The 17,424-nt window shown below is 40.3% G+C and overlaps 2 protein-coding genes across 2 annotated transcripts in view; one reads left to right on the forward strand and one right to left on the reverse strand.

The window, feature by feature from the left end:
• The window catches only part of LOC103130042 (voltage-dependent T-type calcium channel subunit alpha-1H-like), a 113,202-nt gene extending 100,785 nt beyond the window's left edge, over positions 1-12,417 (forward strand). The window contains exons 20-21 of the mRNA XM_016665619.1: positions 9,665-10,221; positions 11,596-12,417. Of these exons, the coding sequence (XP_016521105.1) occupies positions 9,665-10,221; positions 11,596-12,291 (1,253 nt within the window). The 3' untranslated portion in view covers positions 12,292-12,417. The remainder of the gene's footprint in view (positions 1-9,664; positions 10,222-11,595) is intronic.
• Positions 12,418-13,941: 1,524 nt separating this feature from the next.
• LOC103130040 (synaptogyrin-3-like) overlaps positions 13,942-17,424 on the reverse strand; it is a 30,053-nt gene continuing 26,570 nt past the window's right edge. Inside the window, exon 4 of the mRNA XM_007541317.2 lies at positions 13,942-16,552. Within this exon, the coding sequence (XP_007541379.1) occupies positions 16,325-16,552 (228 nt within the window). The 3' untranslated portion in view covers positions 13,942-16,324. The remainder of the gene's footprint in view (positions 16,553-17,424) is intronic.

The raw sequence follows: 17,424 nt of genomic DNA on the forward strand, positions 1-17,424 counted from the left end.
ATATGAGGGTTAGGGTTATAACCCTAAATATTCATCTTCATATTCATGAAGATGAATATGACTGTTGTCATAAAGCGTCATTCGGTAAATTATGACACTTTTAATACAAAGTTGACATTATTCAAAATGCCTTTGTCATGACAACTTTTTGCCTTTTCTCTCTCTCTCTCTCTCTCTTTTTTTTGAAAACCTGATTTCATAACTTTTCTTAACAGCATAGTAACTGCCACAGTAGCAGCTGCATTCAGCTGCAGCTTCTACTGACTGTAGCCGTTAAGCGCTTTACGCAGGAACGAACCATTTCATGCAGATTCAGGGGGAGTTCAGGGAAAAAAAAACGGATGTGTGTGTTTTGGTCTGGCAGGGGTAACATTAAATTTCTACTGCTAAAAACAATCTTTGAATCTTTGAATATGATTAATTTTATATTTGATAGGACCCTGATTTTTTTTATTTTATGTCTATGAACAAAATATAAATAATTAAATTGTGGAAGTCCCCCTGTTGGTCAGGGCCCCTAGAATCGTCATCACTTTTCACCCCTTTACGCACTAATCTGTCACCAGTGGCGTGAGAGCCACTGGTCGGTAATCATTCAGGCAGATGATTTTTTTTTAGGAATGGGAACAATGATGGAGGATTTCAGGCAGGATGGGATTCTGGCTTGAGACACGGACTGATTAAATATTTTTGTAAAGACCCCAGCCAACTGCTCTGCACAGTCCCTCAGCACACGTCCAGGAACACCATCAGGTCCTGCTGCCTTTCTGGGGTTGACAGATTGTAGCGAGTGTCTCACTTCTAATTCCTCCACCTGGAAGACAGAGGTGCTTAGTTGCACTTCTTGATTAGAGACAGTTGTCATAGGAGGCTCGGACTCGAAACGAGCAAAGAAGTGGTTCAGCTTCTCTGCTAGTGAAATGTCACCTTCGGCTGCTCCATGGTTGGTTCTGTAGCTGGTGATGTGCTGGATTCCCAGCCAAACCTGTCTGTTGTTGTTGTCCAAATGTTCTTCAATCCTCTCCTTGTAGTTCCTTTTAGCTTTCCTGATTCCTCTTTTAGGTTGCTCCATGCCAAGCTGTAGAGGTCCTTGTCCCCGGACTTGAAAGCAGCGTTCTTTTCATTAAGCAGCCGCTGGACTTCTCTGGTCATCCATTTCTTTCTGTTTGGGAAGATCCGGATACGTTTTTTCACTGTAACAATGTCAGTGCAGGTTTTGATGTAACAAAGAACACCGTCAGTGACTAATTCCAGGTCTGTATGTTCAAAAATATCCCAGTTTGTTCTTCCAAAACAGTCCTGTAGTTGCTAAGAGGCATGGTGGAATGTTCAGATTTCCTCAGGGTGGTATATGCAGGAATCAAAAACAGTGACACTGCATCAGGTGAGGTAACCGCTTGGTTCTATAACCCAATTTGATGTTAGAGTAGACGTTATCCAATGTATTGAGTCTTCTGGTAGCACACTTTACATGTTGATGGAATTTGGGGAGCACTACTTATAAGTTGACATGATTAAAATCTCTAGCAATAATGAAAAGGATATTTATTTTTAATGGTGATCTGGTTCAACCCCCTGTAGTCAATACAGGGCCTCAAGGACCCATCCTTCTTCCCCACGAAGAAGAACCCTGCCCCAAGGGGTGACGATGAAGTGCGTACAATGCCTGCTGCTAACGAGTCATTAATGTATTTCTCCATGGTCTGACGCTCTGGACGGGAGATATTATAAAGTCGGCTGTTAGGTAGTGGGGCTCCGGGCAGCAGATCAATGGCACAATCATAGGGGCGGTGCGGGGGTAGAGAGAGTGCTTTGCTCTTACTGAAGAACGCAGCAGATCCTTATATTCGAGGGGAACAGATGAAAGGTCAGGGGGATCGGCCTCATGCTGCTCTGCTGTTAGAGAAGTCGGAGGGACGGCAGAGTGGAGACAGGTTGCATGGCACTCACTGGACCATGACTCAATAGAAGCCTTTCTCCAATTTATCTGTGGGTTATGTGCGAGTAGCCACTCGAACCCCAGGATAACAGAGGAGCTTGACTGCGGGGAAAACAAAAAAAGAAATTAGCTCTGAATGGTTACCAGAAATCACAAGACAGACGGGTTTAGTCTTCTGGGTTATCCTGAGCAGGACCTCCCCATTTAGGGCTGAAACACGAAGTGGAACCGGAAGTGGTTCTGTAGCGATACTTAGCTGTTCAACAAGGGTAGAGTCAATTAGATTTTGTTCACAACCTGAGTCAATGAAAACAGCCAGAGGAAGAGATTGATGGCGATGGAAAAGTGTAGCAGAAATAAGGAGACGAGATTTCTTATCCATGGGTTGCGCCGGCAGCCTCCTCGTCATTACCGCCGGGCCTGCAGGTTTAAACATACGGGGCAGTTAGCGATGAAATGGTTGGGACCCCCACAATACAAGCATAACTGAGAGACTAGTCTCTTTTGCCTCTCCTCAGGTGTCAGACGAGTGTTACCCAGCTGCATGGGGTTCAGGTTCTGAGGGCTCCGAGGGGTTTGCTATTTCCTGGAGACTAGTACGGGTAGCTTGTAGGGGAGCTCTGGCTGAAGGATTTCGGCGATTTCTCTCCTTGGCTCGAGATCGAATTCTATTATCCAGTTTTATGGTCAAACTTATAAACTCTTCTAGAGTTTCAGGTTCATCCAGAGTAGCTAACTCATCTTTAATCTGTTCACTCAATGCATGGAAATAAGCACTCTTAAGTGCAGCAGCATCCCATTTAGAGGCTGCTGCCTTTATCCTAAAGTCGATGGCAAAATCGGACACAGCTCTTTGTCCCTGTTTTAGGTTCCAAAGTTCTCGGGAAATTGAAGTCTGGTCAGTCTCTTGACTAAACACCTGTTTTAATTCTTTAATGAAATCTGAATAAGAACAACCAAAATCAGTGGGGGAGGAAAACCTAGCCTCGGCCCAAGCCAGAGCTCGACCGGACAGCAGGGACAGTACATAAGCTATATTAGCGTTGTCATGTGGGAAACTCTGAGGGCAGTAATTGAAAATGATGGAACATTGTAAGATAAATCCCCCACATTTGTGCTCATCACCTGTGAACTTCTCGGGGGCTGGCGGTCGAATCTCCGAAAACGTGGGACGGACTGGCGGATCTGGGGCTGCAGGTGAGGCTGGGGCTGGAGGCTGCGCCTGTTGAACTGAACCTTGCAAAAAGTTAGACAACTCAGTTAGCCGACGGTTTGTTTCAGCCTGTCTATTTCCCAACTCTCTTAAAGCTGAATCATGTGACTTTATGAGAGTGTGTTGTTCCGATAAAGCCCTTTATAGCTGCCGATAAAGCGTCTGCTGGGGTCGGCTGTTGGCCTGAGTGTTCTGTCATGTTGCGTTCTAGCCGGGTTACCCACATGCAAGAACACACTAAGAGAAGCGATATGAAAATAACAATAATATTTATTTGGGGAAAGGTGGTGGGAGTCAGGGGGAACAGTCCTGGAACCTGGGAGCGGAGGGAAACATCAACAGTCGTCGGACTGTTGATGAGAAAAGCGGAGTGAAATACTGGACAGATCCAAGGAAATAGTTCTGAGAGTCTTTCAGAGAGTGCTTACTTGAAGGCGGAGTTGGGTTTTGACGGTGGCGGCAGCTGGAGAAATGGGTTACCATTGGAGAGCGAGCAGGTAAGCCTTGTAGTTGGTGAGGGGAGCGAGCTGACATCTGAGCNTTTGAAAACCTGATTTTATAACTTTTCTTAGCAGCATAGTAACTGCCACAGTAGCAGCTGCATTCAGCTGCAGCTTCTACTGACTGTAGCTGTTAGCTTCACGCAGGAATGAACCATTTCATGCAGATTCAGGGAGAGTTCAGGGAAAAAAACGGATGTGTGTTTTTTGGTCTGGGAGGGGTAACATTAAATTTCTACTGCTAAAAACAATCTTTGAATCTTTGAATATGATTAATTTTATATTTGATACTACCCTGATTTTTTTTATTTTATGTCTATGAACAAAATATAAATAATTAATTTGTGGAAGGCCCCCTGTTGGTCAGGGCCCCTAGAATCGTCATCACTTTTCACCCCTTTACGCACTAATCTGTCAGGAAGGATGGTGTTAAATGCTGAGCTGAAATTGAAAAGGATACGTGCGTTGCTATCTTGATGCTCCAGGTGGGACAAGACAATGTGCAGGACAGTGGCAACAGCATCTTCAGTTGACCTCTTAGCTCTGTAAGCAAACTGGTGTGTGTCAAAGGTGTGAGGAATGAATGATTGAATATGACTCTGAACCAGTCTTTCAAAAAGACTAGTTCAGAGTCATTTCATCACCAGTGGCGTGAGAGCCACTGGTCGGTAATCATTCAGGCAGGTGATGGGTGATTTTTTTCAGGAATGGGAACAATGATGGAGGATTTCAGGCAGGATGGGATTCTGGCTTGAGACACGGACTGATTAAAGATTTTTGTAAAGACCCCAGCCAACTGCTCTGCACAGTCCCTCAGCACACGTCCAGGAACACCATCAGGTCCTGCTGCCTTTCTGGGGTTGACAGATTGTAGCGAGTGTCTCACTTCTAATTCCTCCACCTGGAAGACAGAGGTGCTTAGTTGCACTTCTTGATTAGAGACAGTTGTCATAGGAGGCTCGGACTCGAAACAAGCACAGAAGTGGTTCAGCTTCTCTGCTAGTGAGATGTCATGGTTGGTTCTGTAGCTGGTAATGTGCTGGATTCCCAGCCAAACCTGTTTGTTGTTGTTGTTGTTGTTTTTGTTGTCCAAATGTTCTTCAGTCCTCTCCTTGTAGTTCCTTTTAGCTTTCCTGATTCCTCTTTTAGATTGCTCCGTGCCAAGCTGTAGAGATCCTTGTCCCCAGACTTGAAAGCAGCATTTCTTTCTTTAAGCAGCCGCTGGACTTCTCTGGTCATCCATGTCTTTCTGTTTGGGAAGATCCGGATACGTTTTTTCACTGTAACAATGTCAGTGCAGGTTTTGATGTAACAAAGAACACTGTCAGTGAATAATTCCAGGTCTGTATGTTCAAAAATATCCCAGTTTGTTCTTCCAAAACAATCCTGTAGTTGCTGAGAGGCATTGATAGGCCAGCTAGTGATAGTTCTTATGGTGGAATGTTCAGATTTCCTCAGGATGGTATATGCAGGAATCAAAAACAGTGACATGTGGTCAGACTGCATCAGGTGAGGTAATCGCTTGGTTCTATAACCGAATTTAATGTTAGAGTAGACCTTATCCAATGTATTGAGTCCTCTGGTAGCACACTTTACATGTTGATGGAATTTGGGGAGCACTATCTTTAAGTTGACATGATTAAAATCTCCAGCAATAATGAAAACTGCATCTGGATAGCGGCTCTGTTGGTTATTAATGCTGTTATACAGTATTCTGAGGGCCAAATTTGCATTGGCAGAGGGTGGAATGTAAACAACAGTGATCATTATTACACTGAACTCTCTGGAAAAGTAGAAAGGTCTGCATTTCAGAGTCATATACTCCAAGTCAAAGGTGAACTGGCTCTCCACAGTCACAGTGTCTGTACACCAGGTGTTGATATACACACAGACTCCTCCCCCTCTGCTCTTATCAGAGTCCGCGGTCCTATCAAAACGCCGTGTCGTACCATTGTTTCTTAATTCCTTATTTTGATTACATCAACCTTGTTTCTATTTTATTTTAGTTCTATTTTACTTTAGTTAAGCCATTTCTCAATGATTCATTATGTTTGTTTATTCCCTGTGTCTAGTCATAGGTTACTCTTAGATAGTTTTCCTAGTTTCCCTGTCGTGTACTCTCCATTGCACCCAGGCTATTTTTGGTTACAAAAAGTGTGTGATTTCTCTGCAATTTGCTAAGTAATGTTTATTAAAATGTTAGTTGGACCTTATGACAATATTTTATCCTGTGTGTTCAATTCTAACCTTTTGTGTATTAGAGAAAAAACATTAAATTAAAATTTCTACAACCAAAACTTACTTTTAAAGTTCAGAGGAAGTGTGTTTTGTTCCACCTGTTGTTCCAACGTTTTGTTCTTAAAAGCCCCAAATTCATATGATGTCCATTTCCATGATAAGTGTATGTATACTTTTGGAGACTCCTGGAGAGTAAGTGCTCCTTATTAGGAATCTAAACTCGGATTAAAATGTCAAAACTGTAGCACTTTTCTGCCAATTAAAAATCAATGCCTAAATAACACATTAGGAATCAATGTTCGGACATTAAGTCAATGCTTAATGGTTCATACTAAAGGTTGAACTCTACAGGCTCTGTTCTGCCAATGAAAGCCTTCAAGGACATTGCAGTAGGAGTGTTTGTATGTGTTACTGTAAAACAGGGAGGTGAATGGATGGGAAAATGTGTGCACACAAGTAATGAGAGTTCCAACCTTGACTACTACAGAGGCACAAAGTCCTCTTTACTGTGTAATGTCCCCAGATATAATTAGTAACGTCGGTGGCTCAGAAGGTTAAGTGTGCAATCAATAAGAGGATCTTTGGTCCACTTCCAACTTGTTAATTGGTTTTACATTGAAATATGAGGTAGATGTTCACTTAATGTCTCTGAGCAAAGTAGATAATGGAAAACGAAACACTCTTTCTTTTAAACCAATAGAACAGAATTTCAAGTGTCTTCTTCACTTGTTTTTTTCTGTAGACTACCAGTGGTACTGAGATGAATTCAAATGTCTGTAAACTATTAAAACCCTTATAAATAACAAATATAGCATTTATAAATTCCGTTTCTGAAGACAAATCATGTTTCTGTGTGCATGGTTTTGTCATGAAGTGCAGTGTGAGGTGGTGAGGCAGACGCAACGGACCCAAGTTAAAAAGAAGAAAATGATGATTTTAACGACATCCTATGAGCTACATAAAGATGAATCCAGCTTTTGTTACATATGACACAAATTGTTCCAAATCCAGGCAGCACAGTAGAGCGGAAGGCTCAAAACTAGTAGCAACTGGCAAACAAGAAACATCTGATGGCAGACTAGACATGACTAGACAAGACAGAATACAAGGACCCGACAAAGACACAGAAACACAGGTGACATTAAATACACAGAGGGTGTGCTGTGGTGGTGCAGGGGTTAAGCACAGTCCACATATGGAGGTCTCAGTCCTCGATGTGGCTGTCACAGGTTTGTTCAATTCCCAGCCTGGTGACCTTTGCCGCATGTCTTCCCCTTCTCTTATTATTCACTTTCCTGTCAATTAACTATCAGATAAAGGCCACTAGAGCTGATAAAACTTTTAAAATAAATAAATACACAGAGGGTAGTCAGGGACTGAGACACACCTGGGAACAATCAAAGGGAAAACAGGACAAAAAGGAGATTCAAAAGACACAGAAACCTAAAGTAAACGCAGAAAAACTCAAATCACCACAGGTTTGAGTTGAGAGCGGTGTCAATATTCTGCATGAACTGGGATTTTGAGATCATGAGTACCTGCATGAGTATTTTAAATCAACAAAGCTTTCTGTTTTATCTGAGAATGTTGAACCATACTAAGTAGTAAAAGGCTGCCATAAATTAATGACTTTTAGGGCAAATTTTTTCTACCTCGTGAAGAAAGATCTCCTGTTGAGGATATGATCGGGTTGTCTGCTTTGTTTCTATTAAACAAAACTCTGTTTTTCTTCTGTCTTGATTGCTCTCTTCTAATCTTTTCATTCTGACTTTTATGAATGTAAATATTGTCAAAATAACAGAATGGGCATCCTGCTGGCTGTCCGAATGTGTGTTGTTTCAGAAGGAATATCAGTCATTTTTTTTTATTTTATTGTTTTTATTCGTAAAACTTTAAATAAACTGCTTTCCTTGTTTTATCTTTTTTATAGATCTTTGAGGTCGTAGGAGCTAAATAAAGATGGATCCAGCTTTTGTTGCAGGTTGCAAGTCTTTTAGGTTGTTTCTATTACACTCTAAAAAGTGTATTTGGGCTGCAGTTCATTTTATGGACTTATTTTTATTAATCTCACTTAATTCTTTTGCTTTAGTTGTGACAACGTACTTTTTTGTGTTCAATTAACATAAAAGTTACAAATCTTGAAATTTTTACTTTGACTTTACTTGAAACAATTAATTTCAATGTCGTGTTCGTATCCTTCATTTGACCAACTTCATTTGACTAAACTAAATTATGATCATCCAACTCAATTCATTAAGTTATAAAAATCTTAGGAAATTAAGTGTGCCTAACATGACAAATTTAAGTAATTCTTACTCAAATCATTATTTCTTCCTAATAATTCAAATCTCTTTGACTTAATTCTACCAAATGTCAACTCAAACTTTTAAGCTGTTTCAAGCTAAAACACTAAAATATCCAAAATGATATTATCACTCACATTGTACTTAAAATACAGCTTGAATTTAAATAATTTTAAATTTATTTTTTAACATCTTATTTTGGTTTTTCAAAGATCCTGTACTCTGAAAAAAGAAATTAGTTGAAACAACTTAACTGAATTGCTTCAATTGGTAACAAGTAATTCAATCAAGTTTATCCAACTGAATTCATTAAGTTGGTTTAACTTGATAAATTTAAGTCAGTCTTATTTAAATCATTTTGTTTACCTCAAATAAAGAAGTAAACTAAGTTATCTATATTTTACCAGGGCTTGAGACTCAGGCAGTCTTGATTTTATAGTAGTTAGATAGGAAAGTGGGGAATGAAAGAGGGAAGACATGCAGCAAAGGTTATCAAGCCTGGAATCCAACCTGCGTCAGCCGCGTCGAGGACCTCCTTATGTCTGTTGAGCTCTAGCCCTGCACCACAACAGCACCTGGTTGGTACAGGATCTGTCCCTGATGAAGCTTGAGTCATGACATCAGATGTAGGATATGAATACGGCATTGAACATAATTGTTTCAAGAAAGTCAAAGTAAAAAGTTCTTTTAAGTTCAAGATTTGTAACTTGTAGCTAATTGAACACATGAAAGAAAGTTGTCATAACTAAAGCAAAAGAATTAAGTGAGATCCATGTAAATAAGTCCATAAAATGTACTGCAGCCAAATACACTTTCTAAAGTGTTCTCTAAACAGTGTATTTTTAGAGTGCACCTTTATCAGTTTCCTTGCTGAACAGCTTGATGATGGATGGATGCATTTTGAAAACAGCAAAACAAGATCCCTGTAAAATATGTAACTGTAATTTCACGATATTGGGAATATTTTAAAGGGTATAAATAGCTTTACAAGACACTAATAAAGCAGTTAAAAATAATTTGGACAACTGCACATTGCAAAAACACAAAATCTTACACAGTACTTGTAAGTTCTAATTCTAGGTTCTAATACAAATATCTTTGCACACTTAAGTAAAGACAAAGATAACTTGCAAGTAAATTTTACTCAAAAATGGGAGCTTGTTTTGAGTGATTAATTCCTTAATATTGAAGAAGAAATATTAGTTTCATTGGCAAATTATTTCACTTATAAGATGGGAAAAATGAATTGTTATAATTGGAAAAATATCTACCAGTGGAACTAGTACTTTTCATCAATGTTCAAGAATTATCAACTTAAAACAAGTGCCTACATCTTGCTGAAAAGTTACTTTGTAAGCTAGTTGTGTCCTATTTGTGTACAAAGATATTTGGACTATAAGGTAGACCAAAGTACTTTGTAAGATTTTGTGTTTTTGCAATGTATGTCTGATTCTTGGGTCATTTTGTACAGGCTCTGTGTCCTCTCTGGGTTCCAGCGCAGGCAGCTCTCTGCTGCAGGTTCCAGGAGCTCTTCCTGCAATCAGCCACGCTTCACTGGGCTCTAAACATAGCTCCAGGCCCATCATCTGGCTCAGCACCTCCCAAAGCATCGACAGGCACTCCATACACAGACTCAGTCCGGCTGACAGCATGGAGGGCCATAGGCTCAGTTCAGCTCAGCGGACAAACAGGCACAGACTGAGCTCAGCTCACAGTATAGATGGATATAGATTCAGTCCGACCCGTCGACTGAACAGACACAGACTCAGCTCCACTCACAGTATGGATGGGTACAGAATGAACCTCGATCTGATCGCAGACCGGCCGAAGCTGCAGTCCAGCCACAGCATGGAGAGATGTCCGTCTGTCAGGCTGAATCCTACAGAAGCAGAGAGCAGACGTTCTTGCTGGCTCAGTCCTGAAGAGAGTTTGGACAGAAACAAGCTCAGCCCCACCTATATTCCAGAAAGTTCCATCTTAAAGAGACCAGCATCCTTCCGCTCTGCTGGCAAACAGTTAAGGAGACAGGTGTGTCATTTTCTGCTGCTATCTCTTATTAAAGTCATATTTTATGTCTTCACTGATGCACAGAAAGTTTACATTTCATGAAAGAAAAGAAATCCATAAAAATGCTGTGATTAAACTAAATTATTATTTGCAACAGACTTTCCAATTTCTGAAGAAATTGCTGGAAATGCCTGGCTTTTGTCTCATAGAAGCAAAAATAATTGTTTCTGTGGAGGAAAGGTCTGACAGTAAAGGGTCAGAGCTAAATGGTAAACAGATCTCTGAATAGTTGTTCATCTTTAATTCTGATAATCCAGTTACTTTAAAGGAGCTGATTCTGCATGAGTTCCAACATATGAATGTTCTGAGCATGGTGTTCAGTGACCAGTCTTGCTAGTCCTCCTATTTTTACATTGTGCATTTGATTTTTCTACTTCTGATAACTGTAATCATTTACAGTATAGAGGGATTATCAGTCAATGTCACAATGCGTGTGTACCCCGCTCTTTCTAAGGTGAATGCAATACAACGTTTTACCAGCAGATGGTGATTTTAGCAGGATTTAACCTGAACCATTTTAACTAAGTTACACTTATGTCCACATAGACACTGAAGTGAAAGTGGTGTTTGTGTAGACCAGGGTGCTCAGGTCTAGTCCTCCAGAGCTACCATCCTGCAACTTTTATGCACATCCTTACTCCAACAGACCAGGATCAGCTCTGAACAGGCTTGCTAACGAGCCGTTCATTTGATTCAGGTGTGTTGGAGCAGGGAAGCATCTGATGGTAGCTCTGAAGGACCGGACTTGAGCACCCCTGTTGTAGAACAGGGAGCTACAACAACGACCCTCTTGTAGCTCCATGGGTCCCAGAACAGATGTTCTGTTGTAGAACATTTGTTCTACAACAGAACTCTGTGGTTCTCTTGGAGTAACAATGCAGTTTAGTTAGAAATTTTAATGTAGATGGATTTTTTTTAAGTAAAAATGATCAGCTAGCCTCTACCATGGATGGATTTTTAGATGAATGGATCAACACTTCTCATAATTTTTTTAAATTCTTTTGACATATTTGCTAGTGACACACACAACATAAGATTTGCATCATTGTTTTTCATTGGACAAAATGTATAATTGTTTTGATTAAAACTTCATGCTTAAAGAACTTATTTTTAATAGCATCCAACCTTATGCTAAACAGAAAATATGAAAATGCCCAGAAAATATTTTAATTACTACATATTTTCTACAGATGGTTGACAAGTATGAAGAAACACAGATTATTTTTTTTAAAATAATGATGTGATAAGTTAGTGAGTTTATTTCATTATATCTGTGTGTGTGCATGTGTGTGGGGGGTTGTGCGTGGGTGTGTGTGCGTATTTGTTTTGTCCCAGGCGGCTGTGTGCTGTGACTCCCTGGACCAGAGTGGGTCAGCTGATGACCTGGCAGAGACCTGCCTCACTGAGCCCCCGGCCGCCTCCCCTCCACTGTGCCAGAGATCGTCCAGCGTGCACACACTGAAATACACTCACCCCCAGAGGGTGATCTCCTGCAGGAGCCACAGCCGGAGCCACAGTGAGACCACCACCCATGAACATGTACCTGAGCAGGCCAGCTGTGACTTACAGCCAGACACAGAGGCAGAAAAGAGGCCTGTCAGCCCTCAGGGCACGTCCAGTTTGAATGTCACCAGCACTGAATCTATCCTTTCTGCTTCACTGCTTAACCACAGAGCGGCCGGGTCAGACCCCGCCCCCATGCTGGATGATGCTGATGAGGAGGTCGATGGGATGAACGGTTCGGTCACTCAGCCTGCTCCCGGTGGACATCTCTTTCCGAGTCCCGGGGAGCAGCGGAGTCGCTTCAGTCACTCAGCATCGCCCGTCTCAGGCAGGAGCAGGAAGCACCGGATGAGCCCACCGCCGGGTGACAAGCCGGTCACTAAGGCCCCACAGCTTCTAGACAGCAGTGTTGAGCTGAGGAGGCGGACTCTGTCGTTTGATGCCACCACTGTCTCTCCTAACCAGCAGGAGGGCAGCTCTGTGGAGGACAAAAACACAGAGCCAAACATTCTGCTGAACTTCTCATGAGAGGCACAAGAGCTTCAGACTGAACAGGAGTGTTTCCTGCTGTCTTATTAGATTTTCACAGTGTGTGAAAAGAAGTCATGATGTGTACAAGTGAAGAAATCGAAGGACTCTTTTGTGCTTCAAGCACACAAAAATGCACACGTAAAAGTCATCTATTATATCTTAGCTTTAGTTCAGGCACAGTAGCAGCCCGGCTATATTTACAACCTTCCTGCTCTCCTGCTGTTGCCATTAGTCATCATTTTTCTACAAGCCTAGGTCAGAATACAACACAAAGATTGTGATGCTTCTTATATACAGTGCCTTACAAGAGTATCCACAACTTTTCAACTTTTCCACATGTGGTGTTACAAAAACAAACTACAGCATAGTTTGTTTGAAATAAAATAAGTTTCATTTTACTTTGTGAAGTAAAGTATGCTGTGGGAGAGCATCATGCAGGGAGTGCATGCTGTGGGATGCACTCCCATCATGCATCCCACAGATGCATGATGGGATGCATCTGTGGGATGCATCCCATCTGTACAGTTTCTGAAAAAACAAACAATGGTTTGGATTTGGGGAGATTGTTCCAAAGTGTGGAAAGTTTATTTATATGCTGTTATATAAATAACAGCATATAAAAGTTCCAAAGTGTGGAAAGTTTATTTATATGCTCTTTATTTCCCACCACACATAAATTTTATTGGCCAAATACTGAACTATTAGTCTTACTTGACCAGAGCACATTTTTCCTCATTTGCTGTATCATCTTCATCACTTGTTGTAAAATGGAACCATAAGACTTCTTACTGCTCTCTTAAACACAGTCTTTCTCCCACCTGAGCTGTGGATCTATGCAGCTCCTCCATAGTTGCTGTTGGCCTCTTTGCTCCTTCTCTCAGTGCTCTCCTTCAAGCCACTCCATAATTTGACCTGTCTGCTGTAATCTTTGTGATGCTTGTTGTCCAACAAATCTGTTTCTCAGAGCAGTGAATTCTGATGAAGTTATCTGGAAGTGGACACTAATTACTTGTCAGATAACTGTAGTGGGATGACTTGTTGCAATGGGTTTTATTTAGTAAAAAAAAGAAAAACTGAGTACAAAAGCATGCAATATTTTTCATATTTCCATAATTAAGAAATTTGCTTCTAAAGTCACTGGTAGCCTTTAATCAACAGTAGCTTCATAGGAAGAAGGACAGAGAAGAGGAGGAGATATGCAGCAAATGGCCCAGACAGGGTAATGGAACTAGGGACCACTGAAATGAGGACCAGAGCCTCTGAGCGGTCTACCTGCTCTACCACTGAACCACGTGGTACCCCAACTAAGATTTATGTATCACTTTAGCTCAGCTTCATTGTTATGTAGGACTTTGTGTTGGTCTATTAAATAGACTCCCCATCAAATACATTGAAGTATGTGATTTTGAACAAAATGTGGAAAAATACATAAGATTCAAATACTTTTGCAAGGCACTGTATTTTCAGAAGTCTGTGGTTTTATTTTAATTAGAAATGCATCAAGAGTCCAAAACAACTTATTAGGCCTAATCCAAGCCAAATCCAAGTCAAAATATGTATGTGACTTTGTCACATTTGAGAAACTTAAACCCCAAAAAGATGATTTCTAGTTGATCTAGTCTGTTGTTCAAAGTTCCAGTATGTAACTTTTATGATTTATATATATTTGTTGAAACTGTTACTATATCATGACTGTAAGGTATGAAATAGATAAGCTGTGAGAAAAATCAAGCTCATCTGCTTTCTCCCAGTATCAACTAGAAACAACCAGTCAGAACCAGGAGGTGGGTATCAGAGCTGTCAATCACCTCTCTGTGTGGTGCTGCTCATCCTCCCTCCCTCTTACCCCCTCTGCTATCTGCTAAACCATAGCTAGCATAGCCAGTTGTGAATGCTAAGGCATGGCCACCAAAAACAGCAAGGGTTTAAGACAGTTCTACTCTAATGTAAATTGTTTCTCTGCCATTACCACATTTAGCGCTATCAATCAACCACATGTACTCACATGTGGTTGATTGATAGTGCTAATACCCTCCTCCTGGCTCTGATTGCTTGCTTTTGGTCAGGAATGGTGCATTTCTTTAGATGGCAATAGTAGTTCAGGTGGAGGAGATTAATCTTTTCACAGATGGTCTGTCTCATACCACACTGTCACAATATGGTGACAGTTTAAAACAAAAATATATATAAAAAAACAGTTTTTATAAAACTTACATACTGCAGCTTTCACTAGTTCTTTTTACCAAGTGAATCTTCCTAACTTTTATAGTTTTATAGTGTTTTATTTTAATCTTCTTGATATTTCAGTGAAGAGACCAACTTGATTAAGAAATCTCTTCACTCTTAAGGATAAGAATCAAAGCTAAATCATAAAAGCTGGAAGCTATAATATTTAATTATTAAGCCTTGAACATTTGTTCATGTAAACAATTTTTAAAAAGGTTTGAGAAGAAAATAGCTTTTAAAAAAACATATGGATGGTCTTCAGCCTCTATTTATCTTGTACTTCTTGACCACTAGTACCATCGTATGTCCATTGTTTAAAAATCTGAAATGCTTTTATATCTTTTTAATTTTTTGTAACAACCATGACTGGGCAAGCCCAGTCCCCATCAACCTGGAAAATCGATGTTGCTTTTTGAACCGTTCAGATAAAATCATGTGGTATGACCTCGACTTTAGTTGCCTACCTCTCTTTTTTTTTTCCTCCGCTGCTTCTATCTGTTTGTATCTTAACTTTTTTCACTCCCCCTCTCTCTACATCTTTGAATTCTCAGGGTAGAAGAAGTTCAGACACAGTTGAGTGTGAAATATATCAGTGGAGCTTTGCAGCGTTAGACGGCCCCCTGTTGTCTGAACTTGAAGCTTGCCCCTATTTCTCTTCATTGTTTAAAGAGACAAAGCTGCACAGGAGCAGGGAGGTGGATTCGATGGAACTACAGAAGGGCTTATGTAAGTGATGAAACAATACTTACAGTTTGTAGAGAAGGTTACATTTTATTAAAACTGCAAACATGATAAAAGAAAGCTGCATTTCTATATTTCTGAATGTCAGTTTACCAGCATTATATCAGCAAGGGACACACAATGAGCTGTACATGATTGGGCAAAGCTGGAATAAAACCTCTTCCTCTCTGACTTTTGTCTGACTCTTGTTTCTCCTAAAGATTGTTAGAAGAAGAATGTCTTGATCCAGCCTGCAATCTAAAAATACTACAGACATTCAGCAGCTGCCAGCTACTGCTAATGAATTCAGCACAGCTCTTTCTAATTAAGGCCTTCCAAGCATTGAGATGCCCAACACATCCTCAGATGTCATTCACGATACATAATTACATTGAAAACTGTTTCCAAGATAGAAGGAAGCAAAAAACAAAAAAAAAGAAAGAGAAAAAAGAGAAAACATCTGAAGATCATGTGAACACAGGCAGAATCACAGTTTTGATCGTGGTGTTAAGCACTGTTTATTTCTTTTTTTTTTTTTTTTTTTTTTATCAATACAACAAATCACAATAAAATATTTAATCACATTTATATTTCACACTGTCAAGAAACTACTTCCTTCAAGTTCTGCTGTTTCTTGCATTCATTTCACAATATGTTGGTCATACCTTCAGCTGCTGGGTGACCAGCCTGAGCTTAATGAAGAGCTACAAAGCTTCCACGTCTCTCCCACTGTGTCCATTCATAAGGCAGGTAAAGCATCTTCACTGGTCTACATCTATGTTAATCTACACTTTACCCAATAAGCATGCAGCCAGGATGTTGCTCAGTGTGAATCTGTACATGTGTTTCCAGGTGTGTAACTGCATACAGGTGCTAAAAGTGAGTACATCTGTACTCACCTGCATCAACATCTGTGTATGTGTGCGCTTGCATGAACAGAACTAAGCTTAGCCAGCAGTTGCCATGGTGAAAAGGGATCTAACAGCTCCCTGGAGGGGATGGAGTCCCAGTAAAACCAATAGGGCGGGTGGTCCTCGGCTCAGTGTGTTGTGTCGTTCAGTTCAAATCTTCTCTTTTTGCGTTTCTAAAAAGCAGGAGCCACCTGTCTATGCTGTGTGAGTTTCTGGGGGTCCAGGGTTTCGGTGAAGGGCGTGGCTTGGTAGGGGTTGGTGGTAACGATGGTGCCTCCATTGGGGATGGGGTAGGGAGTGGCTCGGGCGTTGCTTGGAGGAAGGTCAAGGTGCTGCCAAGTGAATAAGTTTGTATTGCTGCCGGTTAGATAGCGCCGAAGAGCACTTAGCGTCAACACGGCCTGTTAGTAACACAAACATAAACAAGAATGAAAATGAATCATAATGTCAAAGGTTCAGAGGAACATTCAGCAAACTTAATTATTCCTAATTATTCCTCAGATATCTCTGAGATATCTCAGTTTATCTCTGATAAACTGAGATAAACAGTAAGAGACAAGACAATGTTTAATCAACTTTAGTAAGACTAAGAATCTTAAATTAGGAAAAATCATTACACACTGTAGCATTCTAATACTGGCTTATTTATTAACCTTTTGTTCTTTCTCAGACCATAAAGCTCAGTACAGCGCAATCTTTAGTCAAACTACTGCGCCATGTGAGGAGGACAAGCTCTATTTGATGCAAGGCCTCAGCAACACGCAACACCACACATAAATATAAAAACAAAAAAATAAAACACAATAAGATATCTATCTTATCTAACAATAAGATATATTTCTATTTACAAATAGAAATATAGAAAAGGTCTCTAAGTCACAGTAACAGTCATAATGTGGTTAATAAACAACATGAAAGGTTGCTGTTATTGATCATAAAAATACTTAGGAGATACCTGTAATCAATTTGTCTGGAAGGTATGGAAGGTCTTGGAATGTGTTTAGTTTTTGAGACTTTTTTTTATCTTTCTGCAGTTTTCTAAAGAACAAAATCTTAAGCAGTAACCGCTAAATGTAGTCATTTTAACTAGGATTTATTAATTATATGTGGTTTATCTTTGATATTTCAAATTGACCCTTGATTTGGACATTTTGCAAAATAATGTTTTGGGGTTGGCTTACTTAATGAATGTCCCAGATTTTGCTGGGACCTCAGTCCTCTAATCCTAGAAATGTTCTTCAGGTGATAGAAGGCCAACTTTGTGACTGTCTTA

This window comes from Poecilia formosa, unplaced genomic scaffold (genome assembly GCF_000485575.1).
Source record: "Poecilia formosa unplaced genomic scaffold, Poecilia_formosa-5.1.2 Scaffold601, whole genome shotgun sequence".
In the NCBI taxonomy this organism is placed as follows: domain Eukaryota; kingdom Metazoa; phylum Chordata; class Actinopteri; order Cyprinodontiformes; family Poeciliidae; genus Poecilia; species Poecilia formosa.